At 34.2% G+C, this 26,135-nt stretch overlaps 1 protein-coding gene across 2 annotated transcripts; it reads left to right on the plus strand.

Moving 5' to 3' along the window:
* The first annotated feature begins 15,182 nt into the window (after window positions 1–15,182).
* LOC149560190 (uncharacterized) lies at window positions 15,183–25,726 on the plus strand. 2 transcript variants are annotated; one of them, XR_016363663.1, is made up of 14 exons: window positions 15,183–15,475; window positions 15,595–15,982; window positions 16,125–16,472; window positions 16,572–16,712; window positions 16,804–17,386; window positions 17,489–17,596; window positions 18,962–19,275; window positions 19,483–21,216; window positions 21,311–22,391; window positions 22,535–22,837; window positions 22,942–24,210; window positions 24,299–24,950; window positions 25,060–25,114; window positions 25,240–25,726. XR_016363663.1 is itself a non-coding variant. In XM_089824540.1 (13 exons), the coding sequence occupies exons 1-12, from the start codon at window positions 15,196–15,198 to the stop codon at window positions 24,944–24,946; spliced, it is 7,197 nt and encodes a 2,398-aa protein (XP_089680666.1). In that variant the 5' UTR covers window positions 15,183–15,195; the 3' UTR covers window positions 24,947–24,950; window positions 25,060–25,118. The 2 variants fall into 2 exon arrangements, 1 of the variants encoding a protein (XP_089680666.1); XM_089824540.1 differs by lacking the exon at window positions 25,240–25,726 and having other exon boundaries at window positions 25,060–25,118.
* The last annotated feature ends 409 nt before the right edge of the window (window positions 25,727–26,135 follow it).

Raw genomic sequence — 26,135 nt, forward strand, 5'->3', positions numbered from 1 at the left:
AAAAATACACCAAACAAATGCATGAGTAATCATCAATAAAATTACTTAAATATGATGACTTACCCAAGCTTTGTATTTGCATAGGACTACAAATATCTAAATGAATAAGTTGAACCGGGTATTGGTCCCTCCATGCATTTTCTTTTGGAAATGATTCCCTTGCATGCTTCCCTTTTGCACATCCTTCACAAATTTGTTTATGTTCTTCAACCTTAGGCATTCCAAGAACCAATATATTTGATGTTAGAATCTTCAAACTATTGAAATTCAAATGGCCATACTTGAGATGCCACGACCAACTTTTGTCCTCGTATGCCATATTGACAAGCTGATTGTCATTCCCACTAAACTTAAAAGGAAATATCCTATTATTTGTCATAGGAATAACTGTAATCACTTTATTTCCCCAATTTTTATCATGGATAGTACATTTTATATTCTCAAATATTGCTCTACAATTCTTCTCACATAGAGGCCAACACTCAATAAATTATGCTTCAATCTTGGAGTATAATAGATATCTTGAACACTTTTCTTACCTTCTTTTTTCTAAACATCCATAACTCCTTTGGCAAAAATATCCACTACAGAGTTATTACCAAAAGTAATATTAGGTCTATAACCATCATAAAACTTTGAAAAAAATTCCTCATTACTAGACATATGGTTAGAGCATCTAGAATCCAAATACCAAACATCATTCACATTACTCTCACATTTACCATTTAACAGAAAAATAAATTACCCAAGGAAGGATCCTCATCTTGTTGAGAATAATTTTCATTATTGTCACCTCATTTCAGTCTATAGTCTCTCTCAAAGTGTTCATACTTATTGCAATGATAGCATTGGATGTTCTTTTTATCAAATCTACCTCTACCTCTTCCTCCTTAAGCACCTCCTCTTCCTCTAGATCCTCTTGAATAATTCTAACTTTGATCCCTTCTTGAGCCTTTATTGTTGTTATTGTTGCTGCTAGCACCATCATTCTTTAAAATTTGCAATTAGGAAGTAAAATCCTTCTCATTAACACTGGTAGAATTATCCCTTATTCTATCATCATGTGATATGAGAGATCCAACCAACTCATCATACTCCATGGTAGCTAGATTTTTTCTTTCTTACATAACAATTGCTACAATATTCCATCTTGGGGTTATAGATCTTAATACCTTTTGTATCACATGCTCTTGACTCATAGGTTAACCCAAAGTGGCCATTTTATGAATCACATCTTTCACTCTCACACGGAAATCTCCGACATTTTTTCTTTCCTTCATCTTCAAGTTCTCATATTCTCTTTTCAAGGTATGTAGCTTCACAACCTTGATTTGATCATTTCCATAGTAAGCATCTTTTAGAGTCTTCTAGGCCTCCTTTTTTTTTGTGCATTAACAATTATGAGAAATGAGCTCTTTTCAAGAGTCATCTGAATGTGAAACAACATCATTGCACTCTTCTTCTTAGCTTCTTTCTTTAATCTCCTTTCATTAGCTTGGAGAGTATCCCAATCTACAAGCTCTACATATCAGGATTCAATAATCACCCAAAAATATTTCACAATAAAAAATGTCTTGATCTTAATTGACCAATATTGGTAATCAATTCCATCAAACTCAGGGATATGCAAATTGTTTGCTATGCTAATGTTTGCCAAACACCTTCAGCTCTAATACAAAATGTTGAAAATGAAAGAGAAATGGACACACAAAAAATAAAATTTAATAAAAGAATATTCATAAATAAAGAGAACTGTGATCTATGTTTTGAAACAAAGTATGCTCTATTTTAGGAGCAACAAATAAAAGATTCTTTATTCCAGTAGCAGTAATTGATACAAGGAGATATTATAACTTTTCTTATTTAATAGAAACTCAAAAAAGAAAGAAAACTATACTATATGAAACCTATGATGACCATGCACTTGTTCCCTCCTTGTGATAGTCTTATTACATGTTGGAAGAGGGGAATCACAGTGGAGAATGTCTACTTAAACTACTTGTAACAATAGTTCAATTTTTTTATTACATGTAGTCTAAATAATAATTCATGATCATAGAGATTAGCTCCTAAACTCACACATCAATCAAAAACTAAGTACCATGGATTCTAAACTACTTCCAAATATTAGAGTAGTGGTGAAGGTGAAGTTAACACATATTCCAAATTGAAATAATAGTGGTGAAGGTGAAGTTAGCGCATCATTATCCTTCAAAATATTTGCACACAAAATCTAATAGTCAGAACTGGCAACTCCAAACGATCAGATATTTATCATTTTCACTCTCATGAATAAATGAAGGGGAAAAACCAAAGAATGGTGAAAAGGGATGAATGGTCACGATTCATTACGCGGTCTTTCTTGGCCCTACAAAATTCAAATGGAACCCAAATGATTGCTCTCACAAGAAATGATTTTTGTATAAAAAAAGTAATTGAGAGAAAATCAACATGGTCTAGCAGACACAATCCAATGTATCTAAAGTCTCAGGCAAGGCCAATGCTACTTCTGTAAATTATTATCCCGATCTACCATTAGGGGTTTGCGAGAATACTACTAGTGATTTAGGACAACAAAAAGGGTGTGAAGCACAAGAGAAATCTATTGATCTCATTTTGGTTTTGATAAATGAGTGAAAACACACGTAAGTCATATATTCAAGTAGAAATATAGTGTATGATGAGTGATTAGAGAAAGCCAAGCAATCAGTGTGAGCCAAGTGATCAAAGCATGTTGAGCATTAGTTACTAGATAATGCATGTAGAACAATATACTTAGTACCAAGCACTAGTATGTGTCAAGAAGATAGTATGTGCTGAGTAACTCTAGTGCTAAGCAAGTATATACAAGCCAAGTGATTAAGGTGCCAATTAAATAATGGATGTTGAGTCATTCAGAAGCCAAGGTATAGCATTGAAGATATAGTGAGTGTCGAGCATCAGAGACTCTAGGTGTCAAGTAAATAGTTTTTTCCATAGTTGTTTGTAATGGAACAAACTTCTATGTAAACCATGTTTGGGTCAACCTAATATTTTTTTACAAATCTAGAAGATAAGGATGAATGTATATTGTGAATCCCTATGCAACACATGTAACCAATTTAAAAAATGGATGTATTAAGTGATAATATAGATGAATCATAGTCATTGATTCTAACCTAACCCTAGTTCACCTAAGTCTTCTTAAGGAGGGAAAACCCTAAAGAGTTTTCATGCTTGTATGAGAGGTGAAGGAGATGAATACTAAGTATAGAGAGGGCATTCATGGTGGCTAAAAATGTTGTAAAAAAGGAATGAATCGTAGAATCAATTAGAGGAGAATATAACAAAGTAGAGATAAGACAAAGGAGACATATCTGATCAAAAGGATCAAGCATACATTAGGAAAGAGAATATTTGACATCTAGAAGATAGATTCTTTAAAGGATCATTTTGTTGAATCATTTTAACATGCTTTTGAGTTTTGACAAGCTCTTGTAAATCTCTTAATAGAGTGCTTACTTTATTGTGAGTTGAAGTCCTCTTACAAGGCACACTTTTAGCAGGGTGTTAAAATCCTTTAACAGGGTGAGACTTAACATTCTTTGGAAGCCTTTAAAAGGGAAAATCTTTCACAAGATAGATCATAGTTTATGATCAAACAATTGTAACCTTAATTGGGTACACAACTATAGTAGTGAAGATTTGTGGGTGTCATCCCCACCCCAATTTTACCTTCTCTTTGGAGGGTTTCTAGGTAACCAATATCTTGTGTAAAGTGTTATTTACTTTATTTTATGTATGAAATGCATGGATAGTTATTTCATTTTACATGTTAGATTTTGAGATGGATGTGTGGCGATCATATTTTGGTTAAATTTTTGAAGTGCTGATTCAACCCCCCTCTCAAAATTCACTCTTCTCTTAAGCAATTCCAACAAAATCTTCCTATAATTCCTAGTAAGACCCATGAAATTGTTTGTTTCAACATAGGAGCAATTTTATTATTTTGTAATAGTTTCATGGTTTTGTGAAGGTAAACTTGATTTGGGAAATACATTGTGCAAATTTGAATGTGAAGGTGATTACACTGTTGCCCAAGACTCTGATGGTGGTGAACTATTTCATTTTCAAAATCTACAATAAGGGTTTTAAATAGGATTATAATCTCTAGATGCATGGGTGAGGCCACAACCTATTAGGAAAACTAACTAAAGAGTAGATTTAAATATGCTTGGAACTGACATGCATCCACCATGATTTGTCGAAGGCTTTGGGTAACCTTATGGGTATTAAGAAACACTTCTATCGAAATCGCATTGAGAAGAAGTGGAAGTACGACAAGTGCTCCAAGTGTTATGTCTTGCAGTCCAACTCAGAAGCCTATTCCAAGACTTGAGGAACTAGAGAATACCATTGCCATTGTGGAAAAAGGTTTTACAGGTAAGGGAATTAAAGAAACCTTTCTAAGAGTCATTTTATATTGAGGTAGATTAGGATTTTTATAGATTAGGCCAGAGCCTTTACTACTTGAATTTAACAAGTCTCAACTCTCATTTACAATCATGTAAGATTTTTCCCTCTTACTTCACAACCTTTCAGATACAATTTTCACATTTGGCTTTTGTTTTTTGCTCATTCTTGGGAAACTATATCTATGAAACATAAGCACTCAAAAGTCCCTGAAGAGGAAGGTTGAATAATCCCCAAGGACTGCCTTTAGAACCATATCTGAATAATACATTTTGGATAATGGCTATAGGTGGCAAAAGTATGGATAAAAATCAATGAAAGGTAGAAATATTAGGTGCTTTCCACACCATTAAAATAATTTGATTTTTTGAACATACAAATGTATGTATTATAGGGGGACATGGCTCTTTTTACTCCATCTCTGATTCCAGATCATGTACGTTGTCGAGACTCATTCAATGATGTTAGTAGTGGATGGGTGAGTTTTAAATATTTTTAATTAGACACATGTACACATGCATACATATGTACATATGTATTTTAGGAAATTTGTAAATTTAAGAGATTTAATTTAATATAATTATGTACATTGATATTACTCTCTCTTCAATACATATAGGTGTCAATACATCCTAGTGAGAATCCTAATAGTAGTCTTCAAATTATATTTTGAGGAGACATTACAATGATAGTCCTGCACCTAATGATCTATAGTTTTTGTTTAATTATAAATTATTTGATCTAGACTTTCATCTAGAGTGACATTCATAGATTAGATAGACACTTTATATGTGTACACATGTTATTTATATTTGATTTGATATAGATAACTGGATGTATACATGCACGCTATTTATATTTGATATTATATTTTGAGACCTAGATTATACATGTTCTTTTATTTGTTTGATGATTGATATGTAGTGATGACCCCTAGTTTATTTTTCTTATTATATTGCTGAACTCTTTTAGGCCAGCTTTATGATTATGGTTGATGATTAGTGACATTTGGTTTCCAAATTGTTGGATATTACTTCATACTTAGTTGATTATATGATGAGTTACTTTGGTACTAGTTATTTCATGTATGCATGATTATCCTTTTGATGACGATGCTAGTGTACAATGGTTTCAGTTATCTCATGATGATAGTTAGATGGATTATTTATATGCATTTTTTGTGGATACTTACCCAATACTTGCATGTGTATTGTGTACCTATATGTTTTACTTTATGTATGACATCTCTAATATGGTTGAGGGAGGGAGTCATAGTCACCTGGTAGTCAAGATCTACATGATGCACCACTCCCCTCCATTTCCTATTTAGTTTAGATTATATGTGTATGTACATGCTTAGGTATTTTATGTTGGATTGCCAAATTATTTTAGGAATATTTTATGCTATGTTTTATGATTATTGGTACTTAGTTATCAGATTTGATTAGATTTTATTTCATAATTAGTTGATTTAATTGATGAGATACTTAATACCTAGTCATTTCATGTATACAATAATTTTAGTTATTTAATGATGATAGTTTTGATTAAGTAATGATAGGTTTTAAAGGACTCAAAATTTTTACATAGGAACATAACAACAAGAGTAGAGAAGCCCACAAGAATTGTGCATCAACACCTAAGAATAGAACTAACTAAGATAAGAAGCCTTAAAATAACCAATAGGAAAAGACAACAAAAAGAAAGCAAAAAGACAACACAAAGACAACTACAGTAAATCAGCTACCTAGTCTACAAGGATGTTCATGTTATCCACAGAGGCCTTCAAATCATCCATTTCTTTGGCTTCCATGACCTCAATCTATTTTGAGTTGGCGCCGGTATGCTTGTTGGGTCCATGGTCATCTTTCATGTCCTTGGAGCCTTGATCTTTCCCCTATTCAAATTTTTTTGGTAGAGTATTAATGTTGTCCACCACAGTCTTTAGAATAGAACAATTCTGCTCAACAAGTTTCTTTACCGTCTTGTCCATATTGACCACTCTGTTATCTATACCATCTAACCATTTCTAGAAATCTTTAATCAGTTGATCCAAAGCTTTATTCTTGGTTTCTAGGGGCGAAACTCATTTCATAAGATTCTTAACCTCTTTAGCCTTACCAATCACCTCAGAAAGTGTATCAATATGTTGTCTTAGAGTTCTCTCTACTCTAGTAGTTTTGTTGAGCTGATCAAACTCTCTCAAAATGTCCAACATTTGCTACTTCAAACTACCAATGTTCTTCTGCATTATCCCTATATTACCAAAGATCCCCTTCAAATAACCCTGGTCACCATTGTCCTTGTTATGAATCAGGTAATCCACATCCCTACCCAAATTGTCGCTTTTATTATCCACCTCCTTAGGCCATTTGTTAGCAACCTTCCCTTGAGAAAGCACATTCTTCTCTTTTTGCTCCATCCTCTTAATTAGAGGTTCATCATTAGAAGGTATGTTTGAAATCCTATTCGTATTCTTCCCCTTGTTTCTTGTAACAATACTAGAAAAGCCTTTTTTTCCATTACCCTCCTCTAGCTCCTCTCTAGACTCTGTATCCATCTCAGAATCAACCTCCTTAATCTTCCCTTTCTTCCTAGACGAGCTCCCAAGATCAAGCTTTTTCTTCTTCTTATCCTCTATCTCAGCTACCTCATCCTCCATATCCTCATCAAAGTGCTCATCCTACTCACTCCCCTCAGTCTCACACTCCAAAGTTGTTTTACTATAACAAGATCTATCCACTTTTCTAAATTTCATTATGATAGTTAGATGGACTATGTATATGTATTTTTCTATGGATGCTTACCCCATACTTGCATGTGTATGGTGTACTTGTATGTTTTACTTTATGTATGATGTTTCTAATTTGGTTGAGGGAGGGAGTCATAGTCACTTGTTAGTTGGGATCTACACGATGTACCACTTTCCATCATTTTATGTTTAGTTTAGACTATATGTGTATGTACATGCATGGATTTTGTATAGATTGCAGGTACTAGGCATCGACTTCCTTGAATTACCAGGATGAGTGTGCCCTATCATAGTATCTCAATCGTAAAAGTAGGGAGATAATTCTTGAGTACAAACCCTAACCTAGGCCAATTGTCCTAGAAAGTAGGACAAATATTTTAGTTCTTTACCGATCTAAAATCGTCAAGTGACATGAATTTGTGATTTTTAACCATGGAGTTTGAATCTATGCTTTGTCCTTCAATTGAGTTTTTACTTTTGGTTTGTGGGTCTAGTGTGATTTTTAGTTATAATTAAATGATGTTAAAAAATAATTTAATGATTTAATTTAATAGAAATTTTATTAAGAAAATTCAATATTTAATTATATTTAATTAATTGATAAATTCATTAAATAAAATAATTAAATTTAACACATTTTATTAAAGTTCTAATTTGGTGTATTTATATTTATTTAATTTAATAATAATTTATTTAGGAGTTTTATTTTAATTAATAAACTCTAAATAATATTTTTAGTGAAATTAAGAAATATTTTATTTAAAATGTCTCATGAATTAATAAAATAGACAAATGAAAATTTTTTTTTCTTTTTTTTTTTAAAGAGGGATAAACACTTTGACCTGGAGCTATGAACCAGTGAGGCCACAAATGGGGGACCTCATCCCCATTAGATTTGAACCTTGATGGCAAGGATAACAATGCAATAACTTAACCATCACAACATGCCACTATTGGCTAAAAAAAAAAATAGACAAATGAATTGATTAATAAAGATTATTTTAATTAATTACAAAAGGCTAATGCATGAAATTAAAATAATAAAAATAATAAAGGAAAAGGGGTTTCACATGATTACACAATCAAATTTCTAAATTGGGGAAAAAATCTTTATCAGGAAATTAGAGTTCATTTCTCCATATGGAGATTTGAAGGATCGAATTTCCAAAAAGAGGGTTTTTGGAAGAAAGAGAATTGCTTGTGAGCTTCGTGCATTCATTGTTTAATAGCATCAAATCCTAGTAGGATCTCATTTGTTTTGTGTAGTAGTTTTCATTCTCTGATTTCTCTGTCTTCTCCATGTCTTTTTATGGATTTATTTTCAAAATTGAATTGAGTTTAAACCCTTGATCCAAATTTCATTGTTCTTCATTTTGAAATCATTTGTATATGAATTTAGAATTTGAAACCCTTGGTTGTGAATCTTTAGAGAATTATTTTGTTACGAGAAGAGTTTGGAAAAGAAATCATGAATGAGCTTTATGCAGATTCAATTGATTGTTTGTATTTCTTCTATCAGGTTTAATTTGGGAAATCTATATATATATATATATATATATATATATATGTATGTATGTATGTATGTATGTATGTATGTATGTATGTATGTATGTATGTACATACGTACGTACGTACATACACACACACACACACACACACACACACACACACACACACACACTATGTATGTGTGTGTGTGTACCACAATAATTGGTAATTACTATGATAATTAAATAATTATATACATTATAATTAAAAAAAATTTGAATTTGAAATGGGAAAAGGGGGCTTGAATACTTTTTAAAAAATTTTTAATAAAGAATTTTTTTTTTAATTAATTGATGGAGGGAGGCGGGAAACTACCCCTTATCTCCCCTCCTCTCCTAATATGTGTGTGTGTGTACCACAATAATTGGTAATTAATATGATAATTAAATAATTATATATAATAATAAAAAATTGAATTTGAAATGGGAAAAGGGGGCTTGAATACTTTTTTTTTGTTTTTAAATAAAGAAAAATTAAAAAATTAATTGATGGGGGGAGGCAGGCCAGTACCCCTTATCTCCCCTACTCTCCTAATCCCTGAGGGTTATTTTTTTAAGGTTGCACAACAGCTGTGGCAACTACCATAGCAACAGGTATTGTCATAAGGCAATACATTGTTGCTCCTCACGACAACACTACCTAGGCTAGTGGGCCTTTAAACATGTCATTTTTTAAATTCGTTTTAGTAGTTTAAATGATTAGATTTTATAATTTAATAAATATTTTATAATTTAGTTTTTATAATAAATAATAATATTATTACTAATTTTAATATATAGTTATTATATTATGAAATTTAAATGTTTATTATTATTAATAATTTAATATTAAAATATTACTTTATTAATAAGATAATAAATATTTTAATTAATAATTAATCATTATTATTAAAATTATGATAGTAATATTTAATTACTTTAATGGCTTAAATTACAAGTTTTCTAGAAAAACAGATTTTTCATTTTAAACCAATGAGTTATATTTGGATTATTTGTTATGAAATTTAATTTATGGATTTAACTAAACGATCATTATGAAATTTTAGGGATACATTTTGAAATGAAAACTAAAACACTATTTTTGTATATTGAACCTGTGTGTTTTGAAAACAAATTAAACTACAGAAATAATGAGATCTATTACAATCCATCCTAATGATTTCAAATTTCTTAATTTGATTGTGCATAGTATTTTAACATCAATAAAAAAACTATACACAATGAAATCTTGAAATTTGAAAGCATATGAAAACAATGTTTAAATTTCTTGTCGAGATGTCTGTTGTGTTTCATGTTGGGGTTCAAGTTTGACTTAGTTCTTTGACTAGTCAGGGTGTTTACTAGATGTTTGGGGATTTTTTTCTGAGAGGATATTATGTATATGATCTTTTATACCTGACCATGGTGATGTGTCATGTGTTTTCTAAGATGAGTCTTGGTCAGTGCTTGTTAATGCTTTCCAGTTGCTTGTATAGAACTGAGGTGATAATAGTGTCTTTCTTGTTGTAACCTTTGAACTTTCGATTAGTTATCTTCTAGTGCTTTTCAGTTACTTTTATAGGACTAAGGTGATTACTGTGATTTATCTTGTGGTGCTTTCTAGTTACTTGTAAAGTACTAAGGTGAATACTACGTTTTATCAAGTTAGGTGTTTTCTAGTCACTTATAAAGGGCCACGGTGAGAACTATGATTCTATGATTTGTACTTTTATGAGCATAGGGTAGGTAATCTATGTATACATTAGGAAGTAGCTTGCAATGAAGGATGTATCCCTAAGTGGCTGCCTTAGTAACCAATTTCCATTTGTTTTAATAAAACAGTCATTTTTTTTACTCTCTGATGCCTCGATTGCTAGTACATGCTAGGATGGGAGTAGAGAGGATTCTTTTTTGCAACCTTGCTTCATTATTATGCCTTGTGTGTATAAGAGGATATTGGTGCCGCATAGAGATACTAGGGGGGCAGAGTCCAAAGAAGTTGCCAGGTTAACCTTAGAGTTGGCTCATGTGATGAAACTCGCCCAATTACATAGTAAATCCACTACGTGTCTTGTTGCCTCTCGGATTAAATGATACTTGTGTCTTGGTAACCTTTGAGATAGTTTTCTTTCAGATGTTTCCTTGAACCTATATTTTGGTTATGAATTGTGTCTTGATATCCATATGGGACTTGAGTTTATCTCCTAAGTGTAGTGGGAGTGGGCCATTTACGTTCCATGAGGTTAGGTGGTAGTGCATTTTTCTTATACCATTGACATCTGACAATTGGATGTCATTGTTGGATGTGTTTATGTAGATGTTCCCTTTTATCTAATCTTATATTTTTGTTGGATGATTGTATTTGGTTGTACTATGTTTTTTTTATCAAAGAACTTATGAGATGATGTATTTTACTTATGATATATATTCTTTGAGCTTTTCATACCTTGTGACTTATATAGTGGATGATTATGCATTCTGATTATTGCCAAGTGGCATTCAATATAATTGTATATTATTTATATAGATTCATACTTGTAGTTATTCTTTTATTTAGTGTTGTTATGCATTGGATTTAGTATTAATAAAACTTAAATGAGATTCAACGTTATGGGACCCTTAAAAGATGTAATCTATTTTATGATGGTTGTATATATGTGAGTTATTGCTTCTGCTATTATATCTATTATTTAATTGTTATCTTTAAAAAAAAGGTTTGACAAACTTAGTGAAACTTTAGGTTAATTTTTTTTGAGTTTCTTGGTGGGGCATTACACTCAACCTTTCCTCGAGGTCCTCTTGTTATCTCTTCTTCTCAAATCCTCTTCATTAATCATCTTGATATGGACTTCTACTCAAGAAGAAACTATCTCACCAATAATGTTTGACATAAATTACAACATAATAATTGTTCCAATTATAGTTTCCAACAATGTGACCTCTTAGCACAAGTTCTAAAAATATGAATCCTAACTCCTCTGCACATGCATTCCATCACCACTATTTCTCTCCCTTCTATGCAATTTTTGGCTGACATTCAAAATAGGTGAAGGAAGCCATTATGTTCTCTAAGATAACCTCAACATAATATATGCAAAGTGTGGAAGCACAAAACTAGGCACATCATATGTTCATGTAAATAGCTCAAAGAAGTGTGGCCTCTTGGATTATCCACTCAAAAAAAAATCATGGTGTTATGAGCTTCCTACTCTTATATTATTTACTTTTTATTATTGTTTATTATGGATGCATATGCTTAAGTTTTGAAGTAATTAATTGGTGTAAAAGTGTTGCAATATTGATTCACCCCACTTTCCCCTTCACCCCCCCACCATGCATTTCCTATTTCTCTGTAATTGAATTGAAATAATTACATGGGAGATATCTGTAGATTTGGAAATTCTCACTTTCTTTGCCTCATGAAATTCTAGATCATTGCATAAACTCATACCTATTGATATTCACATTGTGTGATCTCTATTTATTAAAATTTGTGTCTCTTAATAATTTGACATTATCAAATCCAAACCCACAAAGATTTCAATGAAATATAATTTTATTTATTTATTAATATCTAGTTTAAATAACATGTAACTTGCCAAAATAATAAATGACTATAAACGTAAATATATAATTATTTAGAAATATAATTGGTTGTTTCAATTTGGTTTAATAACAATTTACAATTTCCCCCTCCACATTAATAATGCACAATATCATCTTGGTAGAATAATACAAATAGAATGGTTGTACAAACACAAAAATTATAACATAGATAAACTAGTTGTAACATAGATAAACTAACACAAACTTTAAAATATATAATTTTTAGAATGCACATAATCCAATAGCATATGATGTAATGTAAGGAAAAGGTATGCTAGTAGCATGTTTACCAAAATGCAACACACATTGACAATGAATAAATAGGCATCAACAATATGTGGTAGGTATGTGTAACATTGTGGTATCAATGATATAACAAATGGATATAATAGAAGTGAGAAGAATATGTAACACACACACACACACACACACACACACACACACAATATAAAATGAGCTATTTTATGTAATAAATCCATTTATGGAGCATAGAGTAGCTTATTCAAAGAGATGTTAGGTCATGGTATGGTAAAAAAAAAAGATGCGGTGAAGATAATAAACAAGGCACAAATACTATTTGATGTAAAGCTTTTAAAAAAATTTTAAAAAATGGAAAATAATGATTACAAGTTTTGCACATGAGGCCTATTAGATGCAGATGAGGAAAATCGAAATCCATCTTTCCATATCATTCTAACATCCAACAATGGAGACATTCTAAATAGACATACATACATTTGAGATGAACCTCACCCCATTGTACTCCTATGAATCAAGATCTTGTACTTCAATGATTTAAAAAGCACAAAGATGAATGACAAGGAAGATAGAAAACACAAAACAAAATAGAAGGCAAAATGAACTAGACTACATAGATTGCCAAGTCATTATAATGGATGCTAAGAATGAAAACTATCAATGCAAAAAATGAACAAATGTGTTAATATGAGAAGGGATGCTATTTAAATAGATACCCTTAGGAGGAATATGGGATACAAGACTAGTGTATGCACTTAAAAATGTCAATGGATGTAGTAAGTGAGAGTGAAATATTATGTAATGAGGTAAGAGGAATTTGGAAAATATAATATGTTTATTTAAACTAGTCTTATTAAGCATTGATATATCAGAATATTGAGTGTCATGTAGTACCCACAACTATATTTGCTGCTCAAATTATCTTGTATCTTTTTTTCTTTTTTCTTTTTAAAATTATGTTAAAACAAATATTAATATATTAGATAAATATCATATGAAAATGGTATGTGTATCTTTACTAGGCCAACCCATCCTCTCTTCATTTGTAGGAATGGTAATCAAGAGATATCATTTCTTTAACTATTTTACTCATTCCATGTTGATTTCATTTCAGTAATAAGGAGACTATAATACCTATTAAAATTAGGTGTTCTCCTCTAAATACTTTTTTCAACAATTATTAGGGCATGAAACAATGGAATCATTTTGTTCAATTTATTTATTTATTCAATCAATCAAAATAAAGAATCAAAAATTTTGAGCAAAGTTACTATAGTTTAATTTGATTTTCTATTTTAATGATGACTAAAATTAGTATTTATTTAGTTAAATTAATTATTATTAAATATTAAGTTCCATTATACTCTAACCAAAGACCTCCCCAATAAGAAGCATACCAAACCCAAGACCTCACAATAAAAGCTCGCAATATACTGATGCATTATAAGCTCTTACCTAAAGATCATATACTTATTATAATTATATTTTAAAAATTATAAATTAAACAATTATAATTATGATAAACTAATGTTATTAATATATGTTCTTTGTTTTAAGTTTATTTATTTATACCTCTACATTTAAGTTTAGAAGTCACTCTATGTTCATACCTACTGTTTCCCTTCCCTTCCATTCCCTTCCCACATTATCTATTCGCGCTCTTCTCTCTTCCCTTCATTTTGAAGAATTGAATTTCATATCTATTCGTGCTCTTCTCTGCATTTTAATGGATTGAATTTCAATTGTATAATCTAAGTTGAACAAAATATAGTGATCGAATTCTTACAATACTATAATCATTCTTCGTACCAGGAGAGATATGTAAGATTTGACAAACGCCAAATGAAGTTCGATCTTAGACTACGAATATCTGTGCAATGATCACTCAATAAGGAGTTTGTAGAGTGGGATCTTTATCACCAGTGCCGATTCGTCTGTAGGCCTGCTTCGAGTTCTTCAATATATACAGATCTCGCCTTAGCGCTTCTCACTTACCAATTTTATCGAAAGCAAGAGCAACAGGTGATTGTTCCACAACATTTAACAAAGAGCAGAATCTTTTTAAAGAAAATGCTGTCGATCAAATACCTAATCAAATGAAGAATGGATGCTCAACAGCTTTTACACCACATAATTTTCAGACCAAAGATCAATGTCGAATAACTGGCAAGAAAGCTTGAGACCCACTTGGATTTCAGATACATTCGACTCTGTGTGTGTTATCAAAAGTTTGAAGATTCGCAAGTGATAAAACCTTTATACACCACGAGAGAAAATGTTGAAAAGATTTAGCTTTTGTTAGTTTGCATATGTGCAGCTTCTTCGTCTGAATATTTGGCTCTTATGGAAGAGAATTTTGTGTAGCCTAAATAACATAAGTCTGAGAAGGAAGCGTAGAATGACAAAACTGCGGTCTGGCCCACTTCAAATCTGAGATTGAAGAAGAATATAAAAGGATGAATGAGAATCCATAAATTCTGCCCGTTACGCGAAATCTAACAGTCAAAACCGGCGACTCCAGACGATGAGATATTTATATCACTTTGACTCTCGTGATATAAATTATCCAAGGGGAAAAACCGAAAATGGTGAAAAAGATGAATGGCCGCGATTCATTACACGGTCTTGCTCGCCCCTGCGAAATTCGAAGGAAATCAGAACGATTGCGCTCATAAGCAACGCTATCTGTGTAATAACAATATTTCGGAGAAAATCGGCATGGCCCAGCAGACACAATCCAATGTCCCTACGATCTCTGGCGAGGCCATTGCTTCTACAAATTGTGGGCAGCAGACGCCATTGGGGGATCGCGGGAATAAAACCAGTAATTCAGGGCACCAAGCGGGTGTGAAGCGCAAGAGAGATCTTCCCAAAATGCGTGGTAAAACCCATGCGATTGTTTGTTTCAAAATGGGAGCAATTTTTTTTTTTTTTTTTTTGGTTTTTTCCTGGTTTAAGGGTTTTGTGAGGTTAATTGGATTTGGGAAATGCATTTCGCAGACCCGGATACGGAGGTGATTGCACTGTCACCCAGGACTCTGATGGCGACGAACTATTTCGTGTGCGAAATCTGCAATAAGGGTTTCAAGCGGGATCAGAATCTGCAGCTGCATCGGCGACGCCACAACCTGCAGGGGAAACTGACGACGAAGGAGACCAGGGAGCGGGTTTACATATGCCCGGAACCGACATGCGTCCACCACGAGCCGTCAAAGGCTTTGGGTGACCTTATGGGTATCAAGAAGCACTTCTCCCAGAAGCACGCTGAGAAGAAATGGAAGTGCGACAAGTGCAAAAAGCATTACGCCCTGCAGTCCGACTGTGAAGCTCATTCCAAGACCTGCGGAACCAGAGAATACCGCTGCGATTGCGGCACCCTTTTTAACAGGTAAGGGAATTGAAGGAACCGATCCGAGGGTCGTTCCGTATCAAGGTAGATTGGGGTTTGTAGGGTTTTGATATTTGAAGTTTGTAGGGATTAGGGCTTCTTCCATTTCAAGGTGATAACAGTGCGGTGGCACGATTTGCAGAAGGGATAGCTTTCTAACTCACCGGGTCTTCTGCGACGCGCTTGCTGAAGAAAGTGCCTGGCTTACGGTTAATGCTCAACTGTGCAACCCTGCAGAGCCTGATAAAACAGGCGAACGACGAGAAGGATTCCCTCCTTCCTTGAAATCTCCCTTGAGCCCATTCCTCAATTTTGAATCGGCCGAAACGTGGCTACCACGAGATGACAGATCTATTTTCCATTCGTCTTCTCCACCCTTTGCAGAACCCCAGTCGCCCATTAAACTTGAAGGGGGAGCCCTCTCATCAGAATCTTCGCCAGAGCCTTCGCTGCTCGAATCGAACAAGTCTCAGCTCTCACATAGAATCCTGTAAGCTTTTGTCTCCTTACTTCACAACCTTTCAGATACAATTTTCACATTTGGCTTTTGTTTGTTGCTCATTCTTGGGAAACTATATCTATGAAACAGAAGCACTCAGAAGTTCCTGAAGAGGAAGGCTGAACAATCTCCAATGACTACCTACAAAACCAGATCCAAAGTAGACGTTTTGGACGATGGCTACAGGTGGCGAAAGTATGGACAGAAATCAACGAAAGGCGGCAATGATAGGTGCTTTCCACACCCTCCAATTTCCATTCCGGTCTTCTTCTTTTTTCCAAACAGCGGCCATTTTCTCATTGTATTCGTTGATAGTATGCAGGCATTATTACAGATGCACTCATAGCAATTGTCATGCGAGGAAAAGAGTGGAACGGGACGCAATGGATGCAGAAATACTAATCACTACATATGAGGGGAAACACAATCATGAGATGCAAAAAGCTTTTGAGGAGGACAAATCGGGAATTCCCGAGGACGTCATGGATCAAATGAGCGGTCCGTCCGAGAAATTTGATGTCGCCCCCCTGCACCGTCCCGTTTCCAGTGGTTTTGCAGACCCAAATGCTGAAATCTTTGACCTGTCTACCACTGGTCTCATGGCTACAAATAGATCTGCAGCTAAATCTGCCGAGTCCTGCCAAAAACGATTCCAGGGAAGACAAATCCTGCAGCGCTATAAAATAAGCCATAGTAAGTTAAGGCAAATAATTACTAAAGATATTAGTGAAGGTAAGGATATTATGGTTCCCGATTTAACGATCAGTAACTCCGCTGCATCCTCTAATACTTCTTCCCAACTCATTGATCAAATTTTAAAGACTAAAGCAGATAAGCCAGACTTCGATCTTGGCCAATTAGTTGCCCAAATTGACGCTTTTCTCGTTAATTACGATACTCAGCTGGTACAAACTATTCTGTTTTCTATTTCATTTGAAATTTTCATATTTTGCAAGTTAACAATACCATTTGCAAGTTAACAACGCCATTCATGTATTTGTTTTCAGCGAACCAAAAACGCCATCCCCAAGAAGTTGCCTGACCTCACTACTGCATCAGACGTTTCCAATTTCACAGATCAGGCGTCAAAACATGTGAAACAAATTGCCAAGCAGGTATACAAATTGTCTTATTGGCTATCTTCATTCTGATGATAAACATCTTTCCGTCTCTCTAAAATTGACCACGTCTGAAATTTGTTAAACTTACATTTCTGAACTATTGTCAGAATGAATGAAATAAAGTTAAAAAAGAAGTCATCATCTTCATGGTGATTTATAGTGGTTTATAGTGTGAATCTAAATATTGTGTTGAAATTTCAGAAACAACGAAATCCTGAAATAAGAATGATATTAATATAAACTGTAGAAAGGTTGCACGGGGACGGGGTACGTGAGTACGATGACAGCTTAGCATATGGGTATAACTATTTTTTAAAATAGGGGATGGAGGTACTTGGGTACACTAATTTAATAATCATTAAAAATTGAAAAATCTGGGTCATAATAAAGGCTTTTCAAAGTAACAATAATGATAAAGTTTGAAGATGTAATGTATTGTTTTCAGTTTTAGATTTGCAATATGTTTGTAATAATAATGTATGTTAAATATTGAGCTGCATAATAGAGAAGGCACACTTTAAACATGAACAAGAAAATTATAAATCATATAACAAAGACATATTGCAAATTTTAAACTTGTGACTTGAACAGTGATAAAGTTTAGTGTTAATCAGTATTGTATCAAAGTTTCAAACTGATTCTGTACTGAATTAAGCATGATAAACAAGAAGCTCATATGCAAATAAAAATTAAAAATCTTAATTAAGGTCCTTAGCTATAATGCTCTCCATTAAGTACTAGTGGGTACCTAGGTATGTGGGTATTCGTCCTAGGAGTGTGAGCACACATATCCATGTAACCTTGATTTATATTTACTAATATTTTTCTTTTTTTTCAATAACTTTAGTTTTGTAAGTTACAACCAATAGTTTAGATTAAGAAGTGTAAAAATGTGATAAATATTTATAAAAGCATGTTTAAATAGAAAAAGTTTATTAAAAGGAATATACTTTTTAACAGATAATTTTAAAAGTTTCTTATGCATTTTTGGCAATCATCAAAATCAGTCCCATATCTACTTTGATTTGAAATGTTAATACAAATTATACTTACAAATTAATTTTAAAAATATATGAAAATTCATCTTAATTTTTTTTAAAATTCAAAAATTATGTATAATATTCAAAATACAAACACTTTTATTTCATTTTAAAATTATTTATATATCTATATTTTAGCCAATAAAATATTGTTTTTATTTTTAGCATGTTACTTTTTATTTTCTTTTTTGTTGAATAAGCATTCCATATTTCAATAGACCATTTTTCATTTGAGACATATTATGTAAAAGATTTTTTTTATCATAGTTAATTATGAAGTGAAACATTTATTCTTGTTTTTGCTTTTTTATTTTTGCAGATAAGATTATATTCCGGAGACAAACATCATACAATTATAGGAGTGCTAAATGCTACTAGAAACACTCATTGGACTGCCGTGGGATTTTTAATGCTGGGTGCATCTTTAGAAGATGTGTATACCATTAACAAAAATGAAGAGGAGTGTTTAAGACTTTTTATGTCTATGGCTCATTTGTCCAAAGTAATCCTTCAACTTCAGAATCTTCCTGATTTAAAAATGGAATTAGATACTAAATTGAACGAGTCTATACATTTGATAGCAATCGGAGCCATCTTATCTCATCTGCAAAAACCACATACTGGTTTTGGAAGGTGCTAAACTGTTTTGCCTTAAAACAGTTTTATTTTATCTTAAATATGTATTTACAATTCTCTTAATTAGCTGGTAAAGCAACCACTGTTTTAATGTTCATTTTCTAGCTCAAAGACATTCTGATTGTCTATTTTCGAGAGCAACATAATTTTTTGTTTCTTTAGACAAGATCATAATCTCTTACCATTTGACTGGCTCATCTAAAGGGTGTTCGATGCTTCAAGGGACGGGGAAGAGCTTCAACAACTTAGCAGGGATATAGATGAGATGTGCAAATCGCTTATTTTACATATAAGTGCCCCTACTAAAGAAGGCTTGCCAAGCAAAGCCTACCAGAATAACATGCCGACCACCGTTTATCCAGCCATGGATGCTCCAGCAGAAGTGCCCAAAATGTTTGCTCCGCGCATACTTTCCCCATCTTTTCTTGAGACTCCTTTACCCAGAACAGTTGTGAAACGTTCATCAACCGATGTCAAGTTGCATCTCCTTCTGTCACGTCATAAAATGCCCAAGCTTCAAAGAATGGATGATGTTCAGAGAAGTTTCCAGATACGCCTTGAACTGTTTCGTATTTCATCTGTTAATTTTGCCAATTTCAACTTGAATCGTGTACAGTTGGAACTTAGCAGGCTTCAATGGCTGGTGCGACTAGATGTTAGTGGCTCAAACCTACTAGATAATCTTCTTTCTGGATCTAATCTGCTCTTTGAAGCCAGAAATTCTACTCATCATCCACTAAATGCCCTCCCTCTACACCTCAAGCACTTGTTGTCATTGCAGTACCTTGGTCTGGAAAGTACTTTAAGGCTTAGTAGCTCAGCACTAAATCATATATTTGATAGCTCAGTGGTCAATCAGAGGGCGAGTAAATCAGTGACAGATCAGATCATAGATCTATTTGGGATCACTACTTTAGGTGTAGAACAGAATTTAAATGATAAAAGATTCAATAGCTCAGTGGTACAGCAGGTTTCAAATGAGGAAAAGGCCAATAGCTCAGTGGTTGATCAGATTTCAAACAAAAATAAGACTGATAGCTCAGAGATAGAATTGCTAGAGATGGTAGGTTCCAACTTTAGCTGGTCCATGGATTCTTCACAAGAGGTTCTCAACCTTAATAACATTTTGTTTCTTCCACAAAGGATAGGAGATTTGCTTGGGGCGTCCGATCAGAACCTGCAAAGCATCTTTCACCTTCCTCGGATCAGAGATTTGTCCATGTTAAAGGTTATCAATCTGCAGAGCTTTATCTGTATTCGTCAACAGGTCATGAATTTGTTGCCATTGAAGGATCGCAAGATGCGAATTAGTTTTCATTTGCCCCAGCACAGCAGAGATTTATTGACTTTGAATGTCCTCAACCTGCAAACGACTTTACTGGATATGCCATCTTCCAGCCTTGGCAAGCTTGAAACTATACACCCTATTGTTGGCAATAAATATGCCAAGTTGGTCGAATTACCAGAAGGAAGAACATTTGTGGAATATAAACGTCAGTCGATGAAAGTGCCTGTGCAGACAAACCAGCACCGCATTTTTCTAATATGTTATGACTGGGATATGGTGAAAACATTTGTTAACAAATTGGTTAAGTCTCTTAAAGCGGGAGGGGTCAATGTCATTGTCATTGAGTCATTTCACTGGGAAATGAATGATAAAAAAACTTTTAGTTCGAAGCAGGTTTCAGACGGGACAAATGTTCACATTCCCATATTCTCGGAAAAGAACCATTTGTTGTATCTACAACAATGGCTGTGCATTTGCAGACCAAATAGTATAATCAGGCCTCTGTTTTATGATGTAAATGAAGATATCAAATACCTGTATGATAAAGCTTTGAATAAGCTGGCAAAGGATTCCACTGATGGAATTTTCTCCTCTTTAAATGCTCCACCACAAGCATCTTTTCTCTCCGGATGGTCTTCGTTGGACTACAGGTGAGAAAAACAACTTATAGGCTTTATGCAATCATCTTTTAGGTTTTACTCGAAGATTTTCATTTGTTAACAATCCGGTATTGTAATGGTTTAGGACCGAATCGAGGCTGCTGAAGCGTGTCGTAATTGATATCCTTGAAATCTTGAATCCTCAACCCTTGCATCAGCCATTACATGCTGTTGGGCTGGAGGAACGTATACACGATCTGACTGACAAACTTGAGCTGGCATCAGAGGGACTAAAAATGGTAGTAGCTATCGGTGGTGTGGGTGGAATTGGGAAAACCACCCTTGCCAAAGCTATTCTCAATAGCCTCGGCCCTAGGTTTCAGGCTCGTAGCTTTGTCGCTTCTGTTAAGGCAAAGGGGTTGTGCGAATTGCAGGAACAGATTTTGAAAGATCTTTCAAGAAAAGACATTCTTGTGAAAAATATTGAGCATGGCAAGGCACTGATGAAAGCTCATCTGGGATCCATTAGGGCACTTGTTATCTTAGATGACATTGATCATTCAATGCAATTAGAAGCCCTTAGTGTGGATTGGCTTGCGCCTGGGAGTAGACTACTCCTAATACCCCGAGATACAGAGCTACTTGTTTTTGCACATGCAGATAAAATTTACGAAATGGACATGCTAAAATTTGAAGAGAGTGTTGAGTTATTTAGCTGGCATGCATTTCTCAGAACTTATCCTGATGATGGCTACGAGGACAGATCGCAAAAGATTGTAGAAGCTTGCGGGGGAAATCCATTTTTGCTTGAAGTAATTGGGGCATCCTTATATGGCAGGACAGAAACTAAATATTGGGATGAGTCTATGAGGCATTTAGCAAACACTATTGACCAGGACATCCACACGCGCCTCTGTGTAAGTACACAAGTTCTTACCAATCATGAGCTTGAAATATTTCTAGACATCGCCTGTTTTTTTGTTGGGAAAGAGAACCTGGAAACAGCATCAAGGTTCTGGGAAGCTATTGGCCATACTCCAAACAGAGCCTTAGAAAATTTAATTCAGAATTCACTTGTCTTGATAAATGACAAAAATCAGTTTATAATGCATGATCTTCTACAAGACATGGGAAGGGAAATGGTTGCAGATATGTCTCCAAACCTTGGAGGACGGACTAGAATATGGAGACTGGAAGATGCCCTCCATGTAATAAAGGAAGGCCTGGTAAGAATCCATCTATATTTTAGTACTGCAAGCTTTTTACTAGAATTTTAGTGTTTAGGAAGATGGGCATGTCAAACACTTAAACTTATCAAGCAATTTGAATCGATACTCTTATAATTACAATGGAATTTATATCTCAACAGGGAATTATGAGCATTCAAAGTATCTCTATATCCAGAACGGACAGAAGCAATATAGCATTTAAAGCAGAATCCTTTTCACCCATGGAAAATCTGCAATTGCTTTGGATTGATGGAGAACATGTTGATGGGGACTTCCTAAATTTATGTCCTGATTTGAGATGGCTGCGTTGGAATTCTTGTCCATTGAAATGTTTGCCATGGGAATGGTCTGCAAATCATCTAACTGTACTGGATTTGAGTTCCGATATAAAGGGTTCTCCTAGTGCGTTACAGGAACTTTGGAGTCAGGGATCTCTTTACAAGGTTGATTTTCTCATCAATGATAATCATTAGACCACATTATTGGTAGGCGTAGGTGATTCTATTTCAATATTTCATAATATTGTGATCTGGTTTACTTTTGACAGGAATTCAAATATCTCAATGTGCTTCGGCTGAGATCTGCTCAATATCTAGAGAGGCTTCCAGATTTCTCAATCTTCCCAGCACTTATGGTGCTGGATCTGGAAGATTGTCCCAACTTGAGGAGTATACCAGACTCCATTGGTATCCTAGAAGGACTCAAGTGCTTAAATCTTTCCTGGTGTAGAAACTTAACAGAAGTTCCGTGTGGTATCTCTAAGCTCTCATCACTTGAGAAACTTTCACTCAGCCATTGCTCTTCACTTAAGCAGTTGCCATGGGCCATGGAAGAATTAACCGCTCTAAAAGAACTAGATATAGGATTTTCAAGAAATATTGAGAATCTGCCTAGTTTTGGCAAGCTCGTTAATTTGGAAAAGCTAATATTAGCTGGCTGCTTGTCCATTAGAGTTCTGCCTAATTCAATTGGAGAGCTGAATAACTTAAAAGAACTTGATATACAGTTTTTAGAGCTTATTCTGGAGTTACCTTCATTGGAAAATCTCTCGTGCTTGAAAAAATTGGTTTTAAGTGGCTGTGAAAGTTTAAGAAGTATACCTACATCAATTGGAGAAATCCGTTGTCTGCGGTATCTTGAAATGAACAAATGTAGTAGCATAGATTGTTTACCAGAGGAATTTGGAGAGCTTGTTCAGCTGGAGGAACTGTATATCAATGACTGCCCAAGATTACTCAACCTTCCCAATACTTTTGGAAATCTTGTAAACCTCAGAATTTTGGAAATGAGGCATAATCCTAATTTAATGCAACTGCCTTCAAGTTTTTCTCAGCTTCCATCACTGGTGTGGTTTGATGCAAGTGGCTGCAATCTTTTAGATGGTCTTCATGAAGGGATCGGAGATCTATTGACTCTGGGAATCCTCAACCTAGACAATAACTTTTTCTGCCAACTACCTTCAAGCATTTGTAAACTTCCTAATTTAACGAAGCTGAACTTGAATAATTGCCAATCTCTTGAAGAACTTCCTATTCTTCCCCAAGAAATTGTAGAGTTAGACGTGGGCAATTGTACACAATTGATAAGATTACCCAATATGTCATGTTTGAAGAGGTTGAGAAGTTTGATTCTATGCAACTGTGAAAACTTAATAGAAATGCCAGAGCTTAGCTCATGTCAGAGCCTGGTAGTGCTTAACATATTTAACTGTGTAAGTATTAAAAGTCTGTCTGGAGTCGAAGGGTTGAAATCATTAGAAGCGTTATACTTTGGGGGATCTGGTGTCTCTGTATTGGAGCTTAATCAGTATATCAAGGTATGTGGGACTCTGTATTTTCTGTTCAAAATTCTTAATCTCTTGAGCATCCTTAAATGTGATTTTGACATTGATGTATGGTTGTCAGGATATGCCCAAGTTAGAAGAAGTTTGCATCCACGCAAATGGAGTTCCATGGTGTTTGGAACTCAAAACAGGAGGTCATTTTCTCAATGACGATAACTTCACAGATATACTAAATTATCCTATAGGAAATAACACTAAATGTGGAGGTATTTTGCTTTGCTTCGTTGTAAATTTCATGCATGAGTATTGCAACTTCGGATCCCCTTCTGGAAATCCCATGGAGCTGGCCATCGTAGCAGATGATCAAACAATCTGGGTTACAACTTTCAGCAACAGACAGAACATTGAGGGAGATCAGTTATACGTTTGTATGTATGGAGAAACACATTCGCTTGTTAAAAGGATGCAGGCTGCTCATAGTATTAATGTGAAAGCAAAAGGGAGGAACATTGAAGTTAAAGAGTGTGGAATGCAGCTGGTTAATAACGGGATTGCGAATGAAAAATTTGAGATATTCCTTAAAGACTTGAATTTATTGGCGGAGAGTTACACCTCGAAAACATCCAAAGAGGATGCTGATGATATTGAAGATGATATTCCACAGAGAACGAGAGCTGAATTAGAATTTGATAGTGGTCTACATGATTATGGTTACGCTACAAGTGAAGGCGAATATCAAACAGATGAAGAGTTTGCCAGATGGCAATAGCAACGTAAGTTTGTTTACATCTATGCTTTTTTCCTCTTTTATTGCCAAGTTGCCAACTGAAGATAATCTGATAAAGAGTTGTTTGCTAAGTCCTCTTGCAATCAAACCTGCAGGGAACAAAATTGCAGATTTGCCTTGAATCTCACATGAAAGACTTCGTGAGGAACGGTAAGTAATTTAAAATTTGTCTTTTCCCCTTAAGATGTAAAAGAAATCACATGTTTAGACTAAGACGAGTATTGATTTTAAGCCATGGTTACAAATCTTAAAACATTTTCGGCCTACGCTGTCAGGGAAAATGAAAAAGGTGTGATATAATAAGCGTACAGAGCTAAGGAAAGAAAGCTTTTTTCTACCCAAGGGATTGAATGCAGTGTGATACATTATCGAGTTGTACAAATGTGTATTCTTTATGATATTTAACATTCTACAGAAGGTTTACCTAGTAGTAGATACAGAAAGCATACTCAACAGAGGGCGTAACTTAGCAGTCCTATGGACTGTGTTCAGTCAAATTATTTCTGCATGTGTCGCTATTATTTTTCAGAAAGCTTTAGCATGAAAGTCGTTCTATGCTTTATGAATTGGCGATGTCTACATAGCCGATGAAATTCTCGTTGTCAGGATTTTTTTCTAAAATTTATTACTTAAATCATGCCTAGAAAAATTGTGTCGGCCGGATCGTCATTTCGGTTTGAAATCAAACTTTTTGATCTTTGTTTCTATTGCTTAATTTGTGTATTAATACCTATTACCAATAGTCTCTTTCTAAGCTTATTATATCTCCTTCATTTGTTGACGTCTCTCTCTATAGTTGTGAGATCAATTTACCTTATATATATATATATATATATATCATCAGATTTAAGTCTTATAGGGGTGAGTATACTCATGACAAAATAGTACACTATATTGTGTCTCATATTGGTGCAGGAGCACCTAGGGGTTTGGGTGAACAAGTTCTTAAATTTTGGTGTTCAAGGCCTTGTGTAGGTGAATGGGTGAATAAGGATGGTTTTGAATCCATTTTTTGTCCTGAGTGAGGTCTAATGAGTCTTAGGTCAAGTTGTGTCAAGATTGCCAAATATTGCCTACTTTGACCGAAGTTGTCAAGTATGCCAAAATTGGACATTACATGCAAAATAATGTAATAATGGGTAGGAAGTAAGTTTTGAGGTTTAAAATGTTT

The sequence above is a fragment of the Cupressus sempervirens genome, chromosome 4 (assembly GCF_028749045.1).
Source record: "Cupressus sempervirens isolate cs-2001-9-10 chromosome 4, ASM2874904v1, whole genome shotgun sequence".
NCBI lineage: Eukaryota > Viridiplantae > Streptophyta > Pinopsida > Cupressales > Cupressaceae > Cupressus > Cupressus sempervirens.